A 24,541-nucleotide genomic window follows, 5' to 3' on the forward strand; every position below is an offset into this window, starting at 1 on the left:
CTGTAGGTTTATGATTTGTGCATGATGTAAGGCTACCACTATTTCTCTAATTGAATATGTCAGTTATTTATTTTGATTATTTTCTTTATTTAAACATTATGCAAATATATACAGTATTGTTCAAAATAATAGCAGTATAATGTGACTAACCAGGATAATCCAGGATTTTTAGTATATTTTTTATTGCTACGTGGCAAACAGGTTACCAGTAGGAGCAGTAGATTCTCAGAAAACAAACAAGACCCAGCATTCATGATATGCATGCTCTTATGGCTGTGTAATTGGGCAATTAGTTGAAAGGGGTGTGTTCAAAAAAAAAAATAGCAGTGTGTTATTTAATAACTGAGGTCATCAATTTTGTGAAAAAAAAAGGTGTGAATCAGGTGTGGGCATGTTTCTCCTACTATGGTGTTGAGCCTATTTATCGCATACCATGGATCATGGATCAGTTTGCATGTGTCAAAATACTTGAAGAGGTTATGCTGCCTTATGCTGAAGAGGACATGCCCTTGAAATTGTTGTTTCAACAAGACAATGACCCCAAACACACTAGTGAAAGAGCAATGTCTTGGTCCCAAAACAAGAAAATTAATGCTATGGAGTGGCCAGCCCAATCCCTGGACCTTAATCCAATCGAAAACTTGTGGGGTGATATCAAAAATGCAGTTTCTGAAGCAAAACCAAGAAATGTAAATGAATGGTGGAATGTTGTTAAAGAATCATGGAGTGGAATAACAGCTTAGATGTGCCACAAGTTGGTTGACTCTATGCCACACAGATGTGAAGCAGTTTAAAAAAAACTGTGGTCATACAACTAAATATTTGTCACAGTGTCTGGGTTGTGTTCCCTGGGAATCCACTAGATGTCATCCTTCCCCACGGTGTCTGTCACTTTATGAACCACATTCCTCACGTTCTCTGCTTGATTATTGCACCCAGCTGTCACTAGTTACCAATCATTACACTCTGTCAAATTCCCATTAGCGTTTGTCTCTCCTTGTGTATTTAACCCGGTCTGTCTTAGTATGTGTCACGGAGTCCTTGTTTAATTCATGTCCATCAGTTCATGCCCTTTCCCTGTGTTCAAGTTTTGCTTATGTTTGGATTGATGTTTTGGTTTCGACTCATGTCTGGATTGTTTATTCTCTTTGGATTACCCCTTAATAAAGACGTACTCGCAATTGGTTCTCTCTCCGTGAATCTTTGTATCCCGGACGTGACAGAAGGACTCCGTCACACAAGGAACCAGTGGTATGTCAGCTTATGTTTCCTCCCCAGCCACAGAGCGGGAGAGGAATGGATTTGAGGGAACTCGCCTGGTGGTTTTCCGGGGGACCACGGGAGATCGCCGAGAAGGGAGTGGTCGAGAGGAGACTCAGCATCGCTCTCAACCATGGCCTCCCTTCGACCCGGCGGACGGAGAGGAGAGAGGAAGTGCACGTCCGCCACGGTGGCACCACTGCCCATGATGGCCGCTAGTCCAGCGCCACGAGACAGGATGGACGCCAATACAGCACCACACACAAGGTGATCACCAGTCCAGCGCCACGCTGCAAGATGGCCGCCAGCTCAGCGCCAATGCCCAAGATGGCCACTGACACGTTCTTGGATTATTTCTCCACGCTGTCAAAGAACCTAGAGATTCCCAAGACTGTTCACGTCACGGCTGCGGAGCCAGCGGCACAGCCCAAGATGGCCACCAGCCCAGCGCCACAGCACCAGATGGTCGCCAACCTAGCACCACAGCACAAGATGGCCGCTAACCCAGCGCCAATGCCCAAGATGGGTACTGGTCCAGAGCCACGGCCCAAGATGGCCACTCGTCCAGAGTCATGGCCCAAGATGGCCGCCAATCCAGCGCCACAGCACAAGATGGCCGCCAGCCCAGCACCACAGCACAAGATGACCACTAACCCAGCACCAATGCCCAAGATGTCGAGTCAGGTTCCAGTTGACCCTCCAGAGTCGAGTCAGGTTCCAGTTGACCCTCCAGAGTCGAGTCAGGTTCCAGTGAACTCTCCAGAGTTGAGTCAGGTTCCTGTTGACCCTCCCGAGTCGAGTCAGGTTCCAGTTGACCCTCCAGAGTCCAGTCAGATTCCGGTTGACTTTCCAGAGTCGAGTCAGGTTCCAGTTGACCCTCCAGAGTCCAGTCAGATTCCGGTTGATCTTCCAGAGTTGAGGCAGGTGCCCGTGGACTTTCCAGAATCGAGTCAGGTGCTCGTGGACCCTCCAGAGTCGAGTCGGGTGTTCGTAGACCCTCCAGAGTAAGGGCTAGTCACCGATGACCCTCCAGAGTCAGGGCTAGTCACCGATGACCCTCCAGAGTCAGGGCCAGTCACCGATGACCATCCAGAGTCAGGGCCAGTCACCGATGACCCTCCAGAGTCGGGGCTAGTCACCGATGACCCTCCAGAGTCGGGGCTAGTCACCGATGACCCTCCAGAGTCAGAGCTAATCAGCGATGACCGTCCCGAGTCAGGACTAGTCACCGTTGACCTTCCAGAGGCAAGTCAAGTCACTGGTGATCTTCAGGAACAGAGTCAAGTCACCAGTGATCTTCAAGTCCTCCATCATTTGATTAATCCTCCATCATTTTGGGCCATTCCCCAGCTCGGAGCCCTTCCCCGGACAGCATGCCAAATATGCATTATAATACTTAAGCTAATTATATGTAAGTGTGATCTCGTGAAATTTCATTTTTGGTTGAACTATCCCTTTAAGCACAAGTTAAATGGCACTTTCCATTGGTCAAAAAGTAACAGGTCATTTAAAGAGTTGCTTAATAATTATAAATATCCAATTTTAATACCTGTACCACCTAGAACTGTGCATTATTCAGATTATTGTTAATGAGTTGTTTTCATGAATAAATTATAAATAAGTTATAAGAAACTGAGAAAATGTGGCAGTGTTTTAGACAGCAAGGCCTATTGACTTTAAGCATTTCAGTCCATTAACCCAAAATAATTACCTCATTTGTGAAAATTATTAGTCGCTTCTTTTACAGGGTGTTATCTAGGTTATGAAATGATTTTCTCTGCAATGGTGGCATTTGTGATGTACAAAAACCTTCAGGAGTCAAGTTAAACTCATCAAAATCAGCATGTCTCTCCCAATCTCCTGTTTTGAGTTGTTTGAAAATTACAAAGACTCTCTCTGTCCTGTTTGCACCAATGAAATGAAAACTCATTTACAATATATAAATATATATTTAATAAACGCTTGATTTCACACCTCATTGACGAGACTTGTAAAGCTTATTAGGCTAAATCACTATTCAGCAATAAAAAGCATTGTGGTCCTTTCTGATACTCTGTCTTCATTCCACAATATAACATGGGAAGATGAGGTGCAGAACTGACATCAATTATCAGTTGCATATGGCTCATTAAGACTGTTTGTGGAAATAAATACATATTTGGTGTAAGACACTTGGCCTTTATGGTATAAATGAATGCGTTTTGTTCATTATTATAAAGTAATTCATGTTTCATTAAGTTTTGCATAAACAGTGTAGCAGCTTTTGCATTAAAAAAGGCTGTTACTAAAAGCAATTCATTCTGTGTTCAGTATAAATTTTATGTAATAACATAGACCTTCATAGCCGTCACAGCTGTTCACTTGTTGTCAGGTCTGTTTGATCAATTTCTCTACATGTGGCTCTTAATTAAACAGTCAAAGCTGCTTTAGATTATACGCTAAATTACTCAGCAGAAAAAGAAACATCGCAAACTGGCTGAAAAGCTCTAGACCAGTGGTCAAGTTAACATATTTATTTTGTTTCCAAGATGCACATTTGCAAAAACACTTCTTTGATTGTTTTGAAATATATAACTAAATATTATCATCTGTGTGTATGCAGACGTTTAAGTTTAAGTTAAGCTGGGTGCACATTGTATGATTTAAAATAGTCTTTTACTATTGTTGCTTGTCAGACTGTACAAATATTATCCCAGCTGTTGTTGATGATCTCTTGAAGTTTTGTTCAAATGGACATACACAAAACTCATCCAAAGTTTTCCATCAATACTTGACATGTTCGGTGAAGGTGAGCCTCATTCACACACGGAATTTAAATGGTAGCTAGCATACAAAACAATATCTAAATTGTATCATGTCTTGACTTGAAAATGTGAAAATTAAAATAAAGGTTTGTTGTCGCACTAACTGCATCATCCAGTTCTGTGCATTTAATGGTTCTTAATTTGCCGTCAGGAGAAGCTATACTGGAGAAGCTATACTGCAAGAGTCTTGTGCCTTCAAAGCCAGTGACGCTGGTAGAATTTCATTGTATGTAAAATTTTATTGCAATAGTCATTAATTGGCTGTTTGCAAACATGACAAACTCACAGAGAAGACACTTTCAAAACAAGCAGCTTTATGTTTGTCAATATAAATCCTCTAACACTTTACAATAAGGTTCCATTAGTTAATGTTAGTTATTACATAGCTCTATGGAATACTTGATTTTAATTGGTCAGTCGTGACATGAGTTATCCCTCGGCAACAACTGGTAAAAGCTGACAACACAGGCTCATCCGGGTCACTGAAGTCTGTGCTGTACACTTGCTAGGAACAGTTTGTATTTGTTGAGGCTTTGAGTTTGTTTAGCTAATAACATATTCAAACTCGATTCAAAATGGTGTACAATAAACTCTTCACTCTGCAACTGGATTTTTGACCTCCTCACTGGTAGACCTCAAGTGGTGAAAGTAAGCCTGTTCACCTCTAACTCCATCACCCTGAATGTAGGAGCCCCACAGGGATGTGTCCTGAGTCCTCTGCTCTACTCTCCCTACACACATGAATGCATGTCTTACCACAGCTCCACATCTATTATCAAATTTGCTGATGATGCTGTGGTTCTGGTCCTCATTCACAACAATAATGGGACCGCATACTTGGATGAGGTAGAGAAACTAACATTATGGTGCCAGGACAACTGTCTCTCTCTGAATGTAAGCAAAACTAAAGAGCTAATTGTTGACTTTAGGAAGAGACAGCAGCAGCCCTATACACCTCTTATGATCAGCGGGGCCCTTGTGGAGCGGGTGAGCAGCTTCAAGTACTTTGGTGTAAACATCTCAGAGGACCTGACTTGGACTACAAACATTCAAACACAGGTTAATAAACCAGGCAAAGACTGTACCATCTGCGACAGCTGAGGAAATTCAGGGTCTCACCAACAATCCTGAAAACTTTCTATTCAGGGGCCATAGAAAGTTTATTGACTCAGTGTATCTCAGAGCCCTGCAGAGAGTTGTACGCTGAGCTTAGCACATCTCAGGGTCTGCTGTCCCCTCTCTGCAGGACATCTACCTCAAACGCTGCAAAAGCAGAGCTGTTAAAATCATCAAGGACTCCACCCCAGTAACCATCTTTTCACTTTGCTGCTATCTGGTAAGCGCTTCTGTAGCCTGATGGCAAAAACTGAGAGACTTAGGAGTTTCTTCCCCCAGGCCATCAGGCTTCTTAACTCAAAACCAGCCTCTTAAAATCTACATGTCTCCATTTAATATTTACTTAATCAGTAACATATTCATCATTTTCTGCCTCACATTGACATACTGTACTGACAGTGTCACTGCCTGTTTGCACATTCGCCTTTTGCACATTCCCGTGTATCTTAATATTTAAGACTACAGTATACTTTCATACCCATTATGTTCTATTCTATATTTAATTCTACAATATAATTTTTTACATTCCGGCGCCCCGGAATGTACATCCAGCCTGTTGTTATCTCAGAATAAACCCAGGGTGACAGGGTGATCAGGACCCCAACATGAAGCCTAGGGGCACTTAATTTCCAATTTCCAATACTGCCTTTAATGCAGTGTGTAATGTAGCTGTATGTGAATGTAAACAAGCTGCAAAGTTGTAAAGCTGAAAGTGCACGATAAATCAGAATCAGAATCAGAAAGACCTTTATTGCCAAATATGCTTGCGCATACAAGGAATTTGTTTTAGTGACATAAGCTTACAGTACACAACAACACACAGACAAAAAAAAAAAGGAGAATTACAAATTGGCAAATAAATAAGTGTATAAACAATTGTGCTATAAATGATAATGAGATGGAATGTTCTAGGATGGAGGGTTAACAAATAAATATAAGGATATTGCACGTTTATAAGCATAAGTAGGGAACATTTAACTGTTCATGAGGTAGATTGCCTGGGGGAAGAAACTGTTCTTGTGCCTTGCTGTTCTGGTATTTGCGGCTCTGAGGTGCCGACCAGATGGCAAAAGTTCAAGCGTGTTTTGAGCGTGTTCAGCTCCAGGTTGTTAAGACTGCACCAGATAGCCAGCTACTCAACCTCTTGTCTGTAAGCAGACTCATCACCGTCCTGGATGAGGCCGATGACTGTAGTGTCGTCAGCAAACTTCAGGAACTTGACAGAGGGGTCTTTAGAGGTGCAGCCATTGGTGTACAGGGAGAAGAGCAGAAAGGAGAGAACACATCCCTGAGTGGCACCAGTGTTGGTGGAGCAGCTGTTTGACATGAATTTCCCCAGTCTCACTAACGGTTGCCAGAAAGCTGGTGATCCACTGACAGATAGAGCTAGGAACAGAGAGCTGGGTCAGTTTGGTCTGAAGGGCTGCTGGGATGATGGTGTTAAAAGCCAAACTAAAGTTCACAAATAGGATCCTCACATAAGTCCCTGTTTTGTCCAGATGTTGCAGGATGAAGTGCAATCCCATGTTGATTGCATCATCCACTGACCTGTTTGCTCGGTAAGCAAACTGCAGGGGGTCCAGTAAGGGTCCAGTGATGTCCTTCAGATAAGCCAGAACCAGTTTTTAAAACGACTTCATGACGACAGACGTTAGAGCCACAGGTCTGTAGTCGTTAAGTCCTGTTGTCTTGGGTTTCTTTGGAATGGGCATTATGGTGGAGCGTTTGAAGCAGGAAGGCACTTCACACAACTCCAGGGATCTGTTGAAGATCTGTGAAAAGATGGGGGCCAGCTGGTCAGCACAGATTTTCAGACAGGCTGGTGTAATGCCATCTGGGCCTGGTGCTTTTCTTTTGTTCTTCTTGAAGACCTGGCCCACATCATCTTCACAGATTTGAAGAGCAGGAGGTGTGGAGAGGGGGATTGCAGGAGGTGTTAATGGATGTGTAGGGAGATGGTCGGAATGACCAGGCTTGAGGTGTTTAGGGACCAGGTGAAGTCATCAGAGATGTGGATGCCAAGGAACTTGAAACTCGAAACACGCTCCACTACAGCTCCGTTGATGTAGATGGGTGCATGATTCCTAGTCCGCCTGAAGTCCACAATGATCTCCTTTGTCTTCTGGGTGTTTAGTTCCAGGTTGTTGGCTGCACCTCATCCTTGATCAGGCCTACCAACGTGGTGTCATCTGCAAATTTGATTATGGTGTTGAAGCCATAAACAGGAACACAGTCATGGGTGAATAGGAAGTACAGGAGAGGGCTAAGTACGCAGCCTTGTGGCACTCCAGTTTTTAGGGTGTTGATGGAGGAGGAGAGGTTATCTAACCTAACAGACTGAGGTCTGTTAGTCAGAAAATCTAGAATCCAGTTGCAGATGGGTGTGCTGATTCCAAGATGGCTGAGCTTGGAGATCAGCTTGGAGGGGATTGCTGTATTAAATGCAGCACTGAAATCTATGAAGAGCAATCTCACATGTGTGTTCTGACTGTCCAGGCGGGTGAGGGCAGAGTGAAGTGCCGTTGAGATGGTGTCTTCTGTTGACCTATTGTGGCGATAGGCAAATCGGAATGGGTCTAATGTAGCAGGGAGACAGGATTTTAAGTGGGATGCAACCAGTTTCTCAAAGCACTTGGCAATGATGGGGGGGGTGAGTGCAGTCGTTAGGGACTAAGGCAGTGCAGTGCTTCGGTACAGGCACGATGGTGGAGGTTTTGAAGATAGTGGGGACAGTTTTTTGGACCAGGGACAGATTGAAAATTTCCGTGAAGACCTCAGCCAGCTGCTCCACACAGAATAACATTCTGTTACTATGTTAAGATTCAGAGAAAACTGTGTGTGAAAACAATTGAAATTCAATTTAAAAACTTTCAATGTTTATCTTGTGAGTGTCCGCTAAATAGTTGGAAGTGGTCAAAATCAAGTATATCCCACACTTGACTTTGAATGGAACACAGCAAAATAAGAACAGCATTGTAGGCAGTAGGCATGTTAGCAGAAAGTTACATATTAAGACTTTTGATATAAGTTTATTGTTATGGTAATATGTTCTCTCAATCTGAGAGAAGCATAAATAACACATACTGTAGCATTCTAGCAAACACTCTCATATTATTCCTGAATTCTGATATTCAGATGGGAACCTACAAAGAGTTTTTTATGCACAGGCTTTGTATTAGAACAATTCCACTTGTGCCATTTTACCTGCATTTCCTCTCAGGTTTTGTCTTTCGTTATGGAGGTATGGAGGACTAGTCACTGAAATTGAAATGCATTTGCATTATTGAAAATTTGCAGCCTACCAAAAAGCTCGGACTTTCTAACGCTCCCTATATATTCCTCTCTCATTTGTGTTTTAAAGAATGACAGCTCGAGAAAGCGTGTGTGTGTATTTCTGTCAGTTTGTGTTCTTGGGTTTTATGGGGCATTTGGATGCCATGATGAAAGCTATAGCCGCAGGGACAGACTGAGAGGTGTACAGTACAAACGGGGTAATAATGTCACAAGAGCTGCTTTGACACCCAACAGCCACGGGAAACAAAAGACTATTATACCCTCCTCTGTTCCTTTATCCACCAACTCATCCCTCCTTCTCTTACCCTAGCTCTAATATCCCCCATCCCTTTCTCCTTACTTTATCTCTCACTTTTCCTTTCTCTGCAGAGGGGCTTGTGTCTGTAGTCATCATACGCAGGGCACAGCGGATTTCCGAAGTGTCATAACACGTTAACTGTCCTGCCACTCAAGTGCCTCTTGCAGAGACCAAACAGAGACACAAGAACCTAATAGAAAACTTATCCTCCTTTTATAACAGTGTTTCTCAATGGGTTTTACTTCAGGAACTCTGGCAACCAAACACATTACCAAAATGTTTTATAGTACGAAAGTGATTAAAAAAATGTGTTAATGTATGTGTGCGGAAGTCTTGTACGTGTTTGTTCCCGTTTTGCAGATCTGATTGCATTCACACGCAAAATCTAGAGCAGTTGTTTGTTCGATTGGTGTTTCACGTTTGGCTTCTGTTTATTCACACCACTAAATCAGTGCATATTAGTGCATGCAAAATATGCATATTAAAACCAAGTTTGTCAATAATAGTCTGTATAGATTATTGTTTAAAAGTTTGGAGTCAATAAGATTTTGTTTTTGGAAGGAAATTAATCATTTTATTCAACTGCAATTCAAATTATCCGAGGTGACGGTAAATACATTTATAGTGTTACAAAATATTTCTATTTCAAATATTCAGCCATCAAAGGAATACAATACATTTTAAAAAACAGTTACATGTGACGGCAGTGTAAAACTAAACGATTTCAATATAACGCTTATTTTGGCCAAAAAGACCATAAACATTGCAGATAACATCTGAAGTAAAAATTTATTTGCATGTACATATCTTAATAACTAATCCCATCTGACTGATACGCTTCAAATCAGGTGATTTCAGGTCAGTGTTATGGCTGTCAGTCAATGAAGCTCTCAGGGTGAACGGTCTCTTTCTAATCTAATTCTAATCTTCATTTTGTAACATGATGCCTTACTCATAGCACACTTACACATTTAAACTCACATATACAGCTTGATATTCAAAAGCAGTCCTCTCATCAGAGTGCTGTTTAACACTAAAAAAAGTTTACCTTTTCCCCCTTATTATTAATCTTCTGCTAGTGTGCTAGATGTAGACTGTTCCCTAACACATCTGCACTCCTTCCGGTAAAAGAGCAAAGAGACCTTAGTCTATTAACCTGTGAGGTATGAAAAGTTAAAATGACCTGCACATCAGTGTTAATGCTGAGAGACCGAAGAGATGGTGCAGTATGAGAAGAAAGACACAGAGAGCAAGACTTGTGTCGAGATGTACTCACACTCAGCGATCTGAACCGTGCCCAAGCACGTTTGACCCTGAAGCCTGGTTTGTTTGACTAGTGTGATTGCTCTGTACTGGTTCGTTTAGCCATCCCTACCTGTCTTGCTTTGAAGAGGTGGACCAGAGCTTGGGCTCATGTGTGGTGTGATCACTTACCGCACTGGAGCATGCAACAGCTACTATTATATTAACTAAACTATATTGTTTATTACAGGTCTAGTTCTCGCTTTATTGATTATTTATGTATTTTTATGCATTTAGCAGACGCTTTTATCCAAAGCAACTTACAGTGCATTCAGGCTGTAAACATTTTTTTACCTAACATGTGCTCCCTGGGAATCGAACCTACAACCATGCGCTGATAATGCAATGTTCTACCAATTGAGCTACAGGAACTATTGATGAACTGTAGTTTGTGAGTAAAGGCCCGTTCACACCAAGAACGATAACTATAAAGATCATGATATTAGTGTCCACACCAGCGAACGATATTGTCTGTGTATTCTAAGCGGACGCGCATCTGCTGCTTTAAATTCTCAAGCTCATTACAGCAGGATTGATTCTGATTGGTTGCCAATGTTTTTATTGCTGATCAGAAAAAAAAAACATTCTGAAAGTGATTCCAACGATATCGTTTCTCTTTGCCTTTATCGTTATAGTTGTGGTGTGGACTCCGCTATTCTTTAATACTGAGAACGATTTTTAGAACTATATATTTTTCAAGCAAATTCTTTCATTAAAGGGGGGGGGTGAAATGGTCGTTTTCACTCAATATCCTGTTAATCTTGAGTACCTATAGAGTAGTACTGCATCCTTCATAACTCCAAAAATTCTTTAGTTTTATTATATTCATAAGAGAAAGATAGTCTGTACCGATTTTTCCCGGAAAAACACGGCCGGCTGGAGGCGTGACGTGTGGGCGGAGCTAAAGAATCACGAGCGCGAGTAGGCTTTTTATTTATTTATTCACAGATCCAGAGGCTGAAATTTAACAAGAGCAGCATCAGCAACAACGTCTCTATGTGGTATGTACTGAAACTGTATATATTTGCTGAGCGGTTTTGGAAAATGACTAAGTTCCACTTTGTCGTCTTTTTTTTTTTTTTTTTTTAAGCTGTACATGTGGAAAGTGCAGTTTGATGACAACATCGCATGTTGTTTACTTGATGTGCTTACACGCCGATAGCTAAGTTAACTACACAGAGATATATGAAGCAGTTTTACTCACCGCCTGTGGTTCCAACACACGATCGTGACCCTTTTTCGTTGGGACTGCATTATCCTTAAGAAAAAAACGATGTGCAAATCCGGTGTCAAACAGCGCCTTGTTTGTAAAACAAGCATCTTCGAAATGCAGGGGAACAAACACAAACACTTGCACAACTCCGTTGATGCTCTGTAAAAATAAATTCCATCCACTGGTCCCTTAATGCTGTTTCTCTTTTGGTAATCTGTGCAGGGTTGTCTTGCCCTGGCAACCAAAAACACACTCCTTTTGTGACATTTCGCGACGCTCTCGCTCTGATCAGTGAACGTCTGTTGTGCTCTCAGTGCTGTGCTATACAGGAGCGCGCGCTCTTCCGGCAGAAGTGCCCTTAGGACCCATATAAGGAAATTCCGCTCCATCTAACGTCACACAGAGCCATACTCGAAAAAAACTTTCCGAAACTTGTGACAAACCAGAAGGAGTATTTTTGGAACAGAAATACTCATTCAAACGTACAACTTAATTTTTGAAACTTTGTCCATGTTTAGCATGGGAATCCAACTCTTTAACAGTGTAAAAAACTCAGTATGCATGAAATAGCATTTCACCCCCCCCTTTAACATGAGCTAATAATCCTCTGATGCCAATGAAAATCACTGCATGGCATAAATGATACATTTATTAGGCCGTTTATTAGTGAAAGTGGTTTTCTCCTTGTTAGCTGATGCGAGGCCTGATGTGAGGTAGGGAGCAGGGCCCCTTTCGGTGAGTTCGATGGATCGTATGCAGGGCCCGGTGCAGCCACACCAGTTGCACCCCTCTAAGGGTGCCCCAGCTCGTACATGACATAAGTGTGTTCCGGCCAGGAATGTTATGTGCATTCTGTTATTGTGAATCAAGGCCAGAGGTGGAGTGGGGAGGGGGGATAACCAGGCTTGGGCTCAGTTCAAGGCAACTGTACCTACTGTAGTGTGTGTATAGTGTCAGTCTGATCAGATTATTGACCTTTTGACCTAAAAAAGATTCTGCTAATGCTTAATCTACACAATTGGATTTGCATTGAGTGGATTGTGATACTACAAATAAAAATTGCTTTTTTCTGATTGCTTATTTTCAAAATAATTTTAAATGATCTTTTAATGTTTTTAAAATTCAGTCAAACATCCAGCCATTAGTAACAGTGTTTACTGTAAATATATGTATGATGGTGATGGTTATCCACATTTCTATTTTTATATGTTTTCTTTGGTTTGTTCTTTATTGAGGTGTATTCTGATTGGCTGCTAGCGTTCATATGGAAAGCTGGGTTATTTATAACAAACACTACACTGTCACAGTTTTGTTAGTTTTTTTCAGGAAATGATGTAGTTGGTGGTGTGAAATGTGTAGTCTGTTGCAGCTTTAGCTTGAATGCAGAGTTTAGACTGGTGTGTATATTCTGTTGGCCGAAGTTTGTGTTGTGTCAGTCCCCTCGGCTGTATCTCTGCCTCGCTAGTCAGTTTGATCCTGATGGTTTCCGTCAGCCCCATCAGCAGCCTGTTATTGCACTCTCAGCCAACTGTACATATCACCCACAAGACATTTCTACACACATGCACCCCGATACGCAAACAGAGATTTCACAAACACGTGGACACACATATCCAAAACTATGACCGAACATCCTCATTTCAAATTCATAGTGGGCCGAATTAAAGCGTGCTGCCATCTTTCCACAAAATGGCAATAATAAAATGTCCTCATCTTTTCATCTTCCTTCCCGCATGTGACCCCAGCTATTCACTCTTAACCCTGTTACTGAAATGGCAACTTGCTTTTTCACACCAAAAATCACTTTCTCACGAACTCCTCATGAGTTCATGAACAACACGCTCTCTGTTGGGTGAGGCGATGGGGGAAAAGACTTGTTGCCATGGAGACAAGGAAAAATGACCGCGTTCAATTTCCCCTGTGAGATTATTTATAGTTGTCTTTATTGGTCTTTATTGAAAGGGGGGGGGGGGGAAGATAGGGAGAGAAAATTGCTTGCTGTTCGGAACAATATATTGTTATTTTACAAACGGATTGGAGGTCATATAATTCGAAATGGAAGGACCCTTTTATTTAGTCACAGCAGCAATTAGCAAGCAGCCCACTTTCTTGTTCAGGTTTAATGTGGTTCACCCTTTCACGCTTGGTTGTGTGCAGGCTGTTTTCAGGTTGGTTGGTGGTGTTTTGTAATAGGTTGTTTATTTCTGGTTAAGGCTGTGAAAGGACTGTCACATAATTATCTGTCATTTAGATATGAGTAAAATGGTTTTACTGTGAGCAATCTCAGTGAGCATAATGCTTATCTAGACACAAAATTAAGAACAACATTCATTAATTTGATAGATGATAGATAAAAAAAATAGCACATGTAAAAAATCAGATATAAGAAAAAATGTGAAAGTATATTTTTAAATAAAACATTGTGATTGTGGTCGGAAAGATTAAAAAAAATCTTGTGCATTTATTTGATACAAAATATAGTAATTTACAAAATATTATAACATTTTTAAATAACAATTTTCTACTTTAATATATTTAAAAATGTATTTATTCCTGTGCTTTAAAGCTGAATTATCTGCGGCCATTACTCCAGTCTTCAGTGTCACATGATCCTTCAGAAATTATTCTAATATGCTGATTTTCTGCTCAAGAAACATTTATTAAATATTGTAAGCAGTTGTGCTGTTTAATATTTTTGTGAAAACCATGGTACAATTTTTTACTTTAGTAAAACAGAAACGGCACAGCATTTTGATATAGAATAATAAATTAATAAATTACTTAACTGTCACTTTTAAACTATTTATTACATACTTTTATTAAGCTCATTATTATTAATAATAATAATAATAAAAACTTACTGACTCCAGTAATATTTTCAACTTTTAAACTGAGCACTTCTTTGTACACAACCCCTCTCTCTGTCTTTTGTCTCTTTCTCTCTCTCTCTCTCTCTCTCTCTCTCTCTCTGTCTCTTCCTCTCGTGTTTGTTTTCTTTGATGGAACAGATCTGCAGGAAGAAACTGTTCATAGAGTGTGTGTGTGATCAAAGACTGACGTGGTGCAGCTCTCATTAATGACAGACAGCATAATAAGTTTGTCTCTGAGAGAGAAACTCTCGGCTGTCCTGTCATCTGTCAGTGCAGTTTGATTGTGTTTCAAAGCGCACTTCAATCAAACCAAATGAGTGAGAGGAAGTTGAGAGGAAGAAACGAAGGGTCAGCTAAAGAACAAAACTGAGAGAGGCATGAAAATAAAGTCATTTCCAGAAGGAAAGGTTTAACTCAAACAAGATTTTTAAATTTTTCAGTAAAAGTTTCTGTCAAGGTCCTTTGTGGTTGATAGGGTGTTCTGAGTTTTCACTGGGTCGTGCTGTGCGTTTGCTAGGGTATCCTCACTAGTTGCTTGGTCTGCCCATGTAAAATTACTGTTTATAGGGTGTTTTCAGTGGTTCCGAATTGGTTGCTGTGGTGTTTTGGCTGGTAGATAGGACATGGTGTTGCTAACCTAGTTTTCTAAAAGCATCGTAATCCTAGTACACAGAACTCATAGGAACTAATGGTAATTTAATCAACTTACACTTGCGATGCATTATGGTTGCTAGGTTTGCCCATGCAGAAGCCCCCTCAATTATATGTGTAAGGGCATTCCAGGTTGTGAGGGTGTTCTGGTTGGTTACTATAGCAATGTTATGTGTTTTCTAGGGTGTTCTGATAGTTGCTAGGGCATTGCTATGCGGTTGCTAGGGTGTTAATAGGTTGTTGTCAATAGGGTTTTGATGTATGGTTGTTAGGGTACTATAGGTGGTTACTAGAGTGTTATGTGGTTGCTAGCTTGCAAGAATGTTTTGATAGTTACTAGGATGTTGCAATTTAGTTGCTACGGTGTTCTTGGTTTGTACTAGAGTGTTATGAGGTTACTAAAGATTTCTGGGTGATCACTAAAGCATTTTATGTGGTTGCTAAGATGTTCTTGGTAGTTACAAGGATGTTTTTTATGTCATTGACAGGGTGTGTCGAGTGGTTATTACACTGTTGTTGTCATTTGTCTGTTTTATCATGTGGCAGGGGAAAATTGTCATTCTAATAGCTTAAGAGCATGTGGCATTTCAAAAAGCCACATGGTTTGAAGCATCATTCATGTCCATAGCAAAAGAGTAGGCGGGTACTTTAATACTTAATGTTACATTTTTTTCCCCTAACCCTAAGCATGACTTCACCTTAAAAAACAGTACTTATCATCTGGAGCATGGAAAATGAATGTAATTAAAAGAGAGTGAAGAAGAATGTAGTCTGGTCTGGAAGATGAGAAAGTGAGCAAGTATTGTGTCGCTCTAGTGAGAGTCGGGCTGGAGAAGAAAGTACAAGATGAGCATTTTTATTTATGGATTTCCACTTGGTCTAATTTAGAGCAAGTTCCACTAGGATACATCTGAAAGGCTTCAGGGGGCAATGAATGAGCTCAGACTTGCAACTCATATGAGCCATTATGAGGATGAATCAAGCACACGTTTATACATACACAGCACAGAGATACTGTTTTATCGCTGGATGCAATTAAACATTTGGTGGACTTTATTCAATTAATCTCATTTATCATTGTGTATATTCAAGTCTGGCCCCTCAATACATATTACACCTAGTTTGATGTCAATGATTTGTTCTCTAGCAGAAGCTTTTCAGTGGATTATGTAAAAAAAAAATAAGTGTGTTTCTTAAAATAAGTTCGTATTTGACTTAAGAAGATTTGAAATATAGTGCATAATGAGTTGTATAAACCTCTTTTAGGATCCTTTTAATTATATTTTGAGCTTGGAGTCAGTTATTAATATCGTAATCATAAACATCTTCCAGTGTTTTATTATATATTTTTTTGGGCTGTGAGTGAGTGTGTGAGTGTGGTGATCTACCACATGCAACTGAGAGATACATGTTTATTTTTATTTTATTGTTCAGAGTTATGTCTGCTTCACTAAGAAAAAGAAAGCAAAGGATCCCATTTCCTTTGGGGAACAACACACATCAAGCTATTTCTTAAGCAGACTACAATATTTGAACAACTCACTCACTGGCAACTCATGCGTTTATATGAAGCATGCCATGACATCAGCTATGAAGATTTCACCAGAAACACTGATGCTATGGTTTATTCATCAGTCTAAAGAAATAATCATACGCTTTACATTTGTTTCAATTCTCCCATAAATTGATGGAACTTACACACTCATTGATTTGCATATTTCATCAAAACAAAACCGAATTGGCTAGGAAATTAGTGTATTTGTATGTGTGTGTTTGCTATTTTGTCTTGGTAGTATAGTAGTTTGACTTCATCTGTGACCAGAGAAAGGCCTAGAAGGAGGATGAAATGATTAATTATTCTGTTTCCACATCTTATTGTTCTTACAGAGACAGAGAGAATGTAGTAATAATAAGGCAAGAGATTTACTCTGCGCTAGCTATAATTTCATACACACACACACACACAGACACACACACACACACATGTTCAGCAGGAGTCACCACAGAAAGGTGAAGGGAGAGTGTGTATAATGAGATTCATTAGATAACTGGATAACAAGATAACAAGATAACTGGTTTAATAGTCTTTGTGTATGTGTTTAGCTTTAATATATAGGTGAATGTCTTTTCTTTTAAAGTATATCATTTCAGAGTGTGTGTGCGCACGTTTTTGTGGATATCAGGACACAAATTTGTATAATGACAAGGTTATGACATAGGTATTACAAGGAGAAGGTGACTCTTCATGACATTACCCCATGTGCCCTCTTTTCAAAATGCATATAAATCACACTGAATGAGGTTTTTTTGAGAAAGTAAAAATGCACAAAGTTTCCTGTGAGGGTTAGGGTTAGGGGTAGGGTTGGTGAAGGGCGATAGAATATACAGTTTCTACATTATAAAAACCATTACGCCTATGGGATGTCCCCACTTTTCACAAAAACAAACGCGCGTGTGTGTGTGTGTGTGTGTGTGTGTGTGTGTGTGTGTGTGTGCGTGTGTGTGTGTGTGTGACCCTGGACCCAAAAAACAGTCTTAAGTGTCAATTTTTTTCAAAATGTAGATTTATACATAATTTGAAAGCTGAATAAATAAGCTTTCCAATGATGTATGGTTTGTTAGAATCGGACAATATTTGACTGAGATACAGTTTTTTGAAAATCTGAAATCTGAGGGTGCAAAAAAATTAAATACTGAGAATATCATCTTTTAAGTTGTCCAAATGAATTCTTAGCAGTGCATATTACTAATGAAAAAGTTTTGATATAATTAAGGTAGGACATTTACAAAATATCTTTATAGAGCATGATCTTATTACCTAATAATATAAATAATAATTAATAATAATTAGAAGAAGAAGAAGAAGAAGAAGAAAAATCGATCATTTTGACCCATACCATTCTTACAAGGTTTTTTTTTTCTATTTTTTTGGCTATTGCTAAAAATATTCCCTAGCGATTCCATGCAATAAAAAGGATGTTTTGGTCACAATGAGTAGTTACAGTAGTGTCTGCTGAATGCTCATGCACTGTATAAGCATCCATCACACTAGGTGGCATTGATCTAAGTACAGTCATTGAGCTTTTGGTAAATGCTCTTGATGAATTCACAGTCTTACAAATGACTTCAAGCATGAATGGCTGATTTCTCATTTTGACACCGTAAACAGGATATCGCTGAATAAACAGCAAAATGCGTCAGTTCCTTTCTTTTAGTCATAATCTGTCTTTGGCTTTATCTCTTGTTTCTCTGATCTCTCTTTCTTCAGATTTGGTGAGCCATGCCTGGAGAGGTTTTTCACATGCTAATGTTGGTGTGCTAGCATCACTATTGCATCTACTGTTCTGTTCTTTTAAAGGGGCATTCACACTCATGGAAATTTGCATCAACAGAGTTACTTGAAGTCACTTGAAAGTAGGGTTGTGCCGATAGATGATAGTTTTGTGTATCTACGATAGTCAAAGGTATTGCCTGTGGCTGATGCCACTGATGATAGCAAGCAGTTATTATTATTATTAGGCTAATAATAATATCTTATGTTAGGGCTTATTTGTTTCATTATATTTATTTTTTACAGCATTGCACTTTATAACCAATCCCACACGATTATGTTGAGTTTATGAATGCAATGGCCAATCAGAGGCGTTCAGATGAGTCATTGAAAAACTCATCTGAGTTTTGTTATTCAGGGTGCGCTGACTGAATTATGACTGAAATATTCATCATACAGTATAGACAGCTTCACTGATTATAACAGGGAGTATTAACTCATGCTAGACTGAATCATTGAGAATTTTCTTTGGTAATGTTGTTCGCTCGTTTTCTGAAGCTGCTTTTTGAATAAATGACTAAATGTAAGCCTTATGATTAGTAACTTACAATGTTTTTTTATTGAATTGTTATCATGTTAAACACAAATTCAGTCATATTAAAAACATTAGTCTGGTTTTAGCCTTGTGCTTGAGTTGGTTCTTGGTTGGTTTTGAAACTAAGTAATTATTAAATAATTTAGCACAATAATATCTTGTTTCAGCGATTTCACAGGCTGTTGATAGGGGGATATGAAAATGTAATTGTTTTCATATGCAGACAGTTCCTGTTTTTTGTTTAGTTTTTTGTTTTTCGTAATAAGCCTATTATGCTCTCCAAGGCAGTCCTTATAAATAATAATAATAATAATAATAATACAGTAGAATAATTAATAATATTGTTAAATATTATTACAATTTAAAGTTTAAAACTGTTTTTCTATTTTAATATATTTGTTCTATTTTAATATATAAAAAAAACATAAAATGTATTTTATTTCTGTGGTGTCAAGGCTAAATTTTCAAAATATTAAAAATATCTAAATTTTTTTAGTGTCTCATTGCTGTAATTAGCATGGACACAGTTTGCTGTGCTTGGTCTTCAGACAGACAGATGTATTCTATCAAATATCACAGTTTTATTTTTGCATTACACCAAGTGTTGACAGTAAGACAGTATGTCCAGTTAAATTTTTTTTTTAAATGTGTCTTGAGATTCCAGTGTTCTTTTCCAGTCCAGTGTGCTCCGTTTAGAAGTTTTTGAAAACAAGATGTCTTAGGTAAGCGCTTGGGGTCAAGTGACTCCAACACCAGTCTACTTATACAAGATGTCCAGTTGAGACAGATTCTTTTAGGCAACTATCTAACTATTGAATTTTGAAACTATATAGCCTAGGACATCTTTAGTATAAGTCAATCCCAAGGTAGTCTGACTTTAACATCGCACCCTGATTGGTTAAAATGTTTTTTAAAGATCAGTCCATTATAGTGGACACTATGAGGTTTGAAATATGGACTAAATTGGACAATCTTCAATGCATATTGTTTCTTTTTTATCTCTCCCTCTCTCTGTTTGTTTCTCTATCCTTGTGTTCCTCTTGTTTTTTGTTCTTTCACCTAATTTGTTTGTCCTCTATGTTGCTTTCTGGCTCTCTTGTCTCTCTGTCCATTTGTCTTTCTGCAGTAGACTCAGTGTGTGTGGATGAGGCTGTGAGAGGGTCATTGTATCAGGATGACGATGAAAGGCTTGTCCTCCAGCCGTAGCCACCACCACACACTCACACAATGTGACCCATCCTACGAATCTTTGACCCTCCGCCATGACCGACGACCTTATGTCCTTAACCAGGGCCACCCAACCGACCACAGCTTCTATGGGTGCCAGCCTGATCTGGCCAGCAGCACATTTCCCCGCCGACATCATGGTTTGCATTACGAGCTTAAGGACGAATGCGCCATAGTGCCCTATGTGGGACCAGGCGGCATAGCTGGAGGAACTGCGGTTGTGTGCGGCCCATGCAGCTCGTCTGCTATCCCATCATCCCTGCTAGAGAAGTTTGACCAGCAACAACCAGTGAGGAAGGACGGTTATCACACTTTGCAATACAAACGAACAGCGGCACTGGAACACCAGCGTAGCGACAGTCCTGGGCGTATACGCAACCTTGTACACTCCGTCCAAAAACTGTTCACCAAGTCCCATTCCCTGGAAGGTCCCAGCCAACGCAGTCTCAATGGAAATGACCCCACCATCCCTGCCGATGCAATGGCTACAGCTGCATCCCATCCAAATGTTTCCACCACAACTGTAAGCACCCTACACAAGCAGTCTAGCAACAAGCGGGGGAAGAACAAGGAACGCAGTCGCTCCGAGCCCAAACCTCGTGCACGGACACCCGGGTCAGGTTACTGGAGCTCGGACGACACTCTGAACCGAGAGATCTGCCTCTACCACCAGCATCAACCCTCTGGAGTCATGACCATGGGCCGGCATCCGGACAAATCCCAGTCCCACTACTTCCTGGGACAGAGCTACAACACACTAGGTGGGGGACACTCATCCCTGAAGACCTCGCGCAGCAACAATGATGTTGGAAGTTGCTCCAACTCCACAGGAGGCACTCTAACTTTTGGTGGCCCGAAATCAGTGGACCAGGTTGGCCCACTCATCAAGAAGAGCTCCTGGTCAAGCACGCTAACGGTGAGCAGGGCCCGAGAGGTGTACCAGAAGGCCACTGTCAATATTGATAAAGCTGTAGTCAAAGCACCGACCTGCCAGCAGGGACGAACCTGTCAGTTTTTACAGGTAGGAGAGAGATTTGTCCTCTCTTCGTCAACATGACCATCATCACCTTTCTCATATCATCAGTGTCATCAGGTCAGCTTCTACACCTCATTCATTTCTGCTGAGGAGTCATGTGCATTTTTTTATTTTTGGTGTGGAAAGTATGACATATATTCATTTTTGTTTTAACTTCTGCTTCATCTCTTGCCATGATTCAATTTATAAGTGCATGATATTTCTGCTGTTTTGCATGTTTATGAAGAGCAGACATGTTGCATGCATGTGGATGTCTTAGTCTGAGCATGTTATAGGGGCCGTTCACATAGGATGGTTTTTGACCATTTAGATCCATCTTGCTGGGTTTTAAATGTTTCAATGAAAATATGCTAGACTGCAGCTTCCAAACTCGCAACTTAATTGCATAGCTTAAGTTTTCAAATTGTTTTCTATGATAACGTTCTATAGTGATTGCTTTGACCATTGTGACGTGTCTAGCTGGTTTGTAATTGTTTTGTGTTAAAGGGCTAAATGGACATCTGTGACCTGGACAAGTCTTGATTAATTTGTAATATATATTTTTTTTAATGAAAATTTGATGGATTAGATTGACCGTTACAATGTGTGTGTCTCACTGTTGCTCTGTGTTTCTATAAAATATGTGCTAGACATATTGGTCACACTTTAGTTTTGGGACCAGTTCTCATTACTAACTAACAATTAATTAGGGTTAGGGTTAGGGTTAGGGTAAATTGTTAGTAAATTAAATGTTAAATGTCAGTAAATTAGTAAATTGTTAGTAAATTAGTTAAGTTTAGATATGGGGAAGGATTAAGGCGATCTAAATAATGATCATCTCGAATAAGACATTGATACTGTATGTACTTTATAAGTAACAAACAGCCAATATGCTAGTAATATGCATTCTAATCAGCGACTAGTTAATAGTGAGAATTGGTCTGAAATTAAAGTGTTACTGACATTACAACTATCAAGCATTGTGCAGTTTTATTCCATTGAGCCTCTGTCTCGTTGTTTTAAATACAAGAACATGTCATTTATGGTTAGTCCCATACAATGCCAATGTGTTTGAATATATTAACATATGCTCAGGACTGACCTGCTGTGTTATAGCAGCACTGAATGTGACAGATTAAAATGAACTCAGAGACCAACGCTTGTGTTTTGTTTTCTTTGTTGAGGACTAATGCTGTGTGATGGAGAGATCACAAACATATAAGAGAAGGATAAGTGAGAAAAGTTTCAGTCGCAGCCCTGGAGATCAGCGACTGTTTGTGTGAAGATTAAGAGAGAAAAAATGGATTTTGTTTGTCCTTTTGCTATCTCTCTCTGTCTCATGTTCCCTATGTGACAAAGTTATTAAGTCTCATAAAAAAGAAAGTTATGGAGAAAGCAGAAAGGTAGGGATGAGAAGCAGAGGAAAAGTGCAGATCATATATCCTCTGCTCTCTTCCCTCCTTTTTTGCTTTCTCCATCACTTTTTTTTTCTGAGTCTCAATAATTGTATCGCATCAATATTATATTGATTAAATATTATTTTATTTATTGATATTATAATAATAGCATACTATTGCTGTTATATAAGATTTTATAGAAAGAATATTAAATATTAAACTTCAATGGAAAACTTACATTTAAGTGCTGATTTGTAAATATGTAAATCAAAGTGGTGCCAATATTAAATTTAATTACTCATGAAAAAATCTACTTGAACTAAGAAAAGTAAAGTTAATTTAATTTAGAAAATCTTTTTATCAATGCCAACTACAAGGGACTAGTAAAATGTGTATGTGTGTGTGTGTGTGTGTGTGAGAGAGAGAGAGAGAGAGAGAGAAGAAGAAGAAGGAGGGTAAGTGGAAAAGACATTGGAGATAATGGAGACAGGAGAGATAGAGGAGCTTAATAAAGAGGCAGAACTCCAAGGAGAGCTGCCAAAGTGCCTGTGTATCTAAGCCTCCATCTGCAGTAATGAGAGTCAGTCAGTTAAAAGAGTTAGCTTGACGTAGGCTTGCAGTGGAGAACTCCAGAAGACTTAGTCGCCAATAACTACTTTAATGCTAAGGTCACGGTCATCCTCATAGCAACCATAGTTTTCAAGCAGAAGTGGCATTGAGGTACTTTGTTTCCGTTCTGCCTCTCTCTGCACTTTTTCCACATTTCCATCCTCTACTCTTTAAAAAAAATAGCACTCAGTAGAGAGTGGGTCCTTTCCCCTGGTCTGAACAATATCTCTCTTTGTGCCCCTTTCTCTTCTGTTTTTGGTGACGGAGCATAGGTTGTTGGCTTTGCCCCCTAGTAGAGTATCTGAAAAAGAGAACGTGTAAAAAGAATTGCTTTAGCATGCGATGCACACAGCGGAGCGAGCCTGAAGCCGGGCTCACTAGCCCTCCTCCACTGACCACTAAACATGATGCGAGATTTTAAAAGAAACCGAGCCATGCTGGATTATATGAAATGATTGTTATTCATCTCAGAGAGGTGAGAGGCTTTTGAGATGAGGGTTTGAGAAGTGCACAGTACGTGCGTTGTACATGAGTAGTGCAAGTAGGTGTAAAATGTTTTCAAGATCATTTTCAGATTAGTGATGTTGGCTGTGCAAAAGTCAATATTGCCTTCTGTAGTGGGAGCAGCAGGTGTTAGTGTGTGGGAACGGGTTGCATAAGGCCGTGCGTGTTTTGCCAGGATGCGCTTTTTAAGAGTGTATTATCTGATGTTTTTATGTTATAGAGACAATGTGGGAAGAGACTGAGAAGTGATAATCATAGCTGCATCATCTGTAGTTCAGCAAGAGAGGGGTTCTGGTTTATACATTAGAATAAGGTCACATTAAGCATTTGTGATGTATAAGTTAACAGTAAATCATTTATAAAGCTATTTTTTATGTTTTTAAAATGTATGCATGGAAAGTTGCAACGCATTATTCTTTATTCATATACAAGGTTTGGGAAATATACTATATAACTTCTTGAATATATCAGTGGTAAATCAGTTGTAATTGGGAAATATTATTAGATTTAGAAAAAGTTAATAGATTAAAAAAAATAGATTTGCATCGTATATACACCAATATTTTATTCATATTTATAAAAATGTTAAATAATACATATATAATGAAACATTTAAACAGTATAAATATTTTGTACACATGAAAACAGATATGCTTATATTTAAGTGACTTGTCTTCAGATTTTTATCCATTACATTTTTACAGTATTTTTGTATAATATTTCAATATGATTCTATGATAATTATTATTATTATTATTTTAGTTTTGCATGTTTTCAGTTTTTTTGTTTGTTATATATTTTGTATTTTGTTTGTGTTATATCCTTACACATCAGGTTGTGATTTGACAACTTAAAACATTTTACTTCAATTTTGAAGTCATCTACTTTCAAAAACAAAAGTAGTTTTTCATTTTAGTGTGTTTAAAATAATTCAGTGTTTATGTGCATTTATAAATTATTTAGCAGTTGATGTTTACAAAAAAATCTATTTTGTTATCTATAATTGAGTATTTGATAATAATTTGATAAAATAATTGAATCTTGAAGAAATGTTGCCTTGCCAACTAACTGTAATAAATTAGTTGAAATAATGCAATTCTGAAAAAAAAGAATTA

The 24,541-nt window shown here is 39.3% G+C and overlaps 1 protein-coding gene across 8 annotated transcripts in view; it reads left to right on the forward strand.

Moving 5' to 3' along the window:
- The window catches only part of LOC127946194 (disks large-associated protein 1), a 121,401-nt gene that overhangs the window by 48,367 nt on the left and 48,493 nt on the right, over positions 1-24,541 (forward strand). For 5 of the 8 annotated variants that reach the window (XM_052542583.1, XM_052542589.1, XM_052542590.1 and 2 more), the window contains exon 3: positions 19,801-20,922. In XM_052542583.1, coding sequence (XP_052398543.1) covers positions 19,849-20,922 — 1,074 coding nt within the window. In that variant the 5' untranslated portion in view covers positions 19,801-19,848. The remainder of the gene's footprint in view (positions 1-19,800; positions 20,923-24,541) is intronic. The other 3 variants (XM_052542586.1, XM_052542587.1, XM_052542588.1) reach the window with 2 other exon arrangements.

The sequence above is a fragment of the Carassius gibelio genome, chromosome A24 (assembly GCF_023724105.1).
Source record: "Carassius gibelio isolate Cgi1373 ecotype wild population from Czech Republic chromosome A24, carGib1.2-hapl.c, whole genome shotgun sequence".
Lineage (NCBI taxonomy): Eukaryota > Metazoa > Chordata > Actinopteri > Cypriniformes > Cyprinidae > Carassius > Carassius gibelio.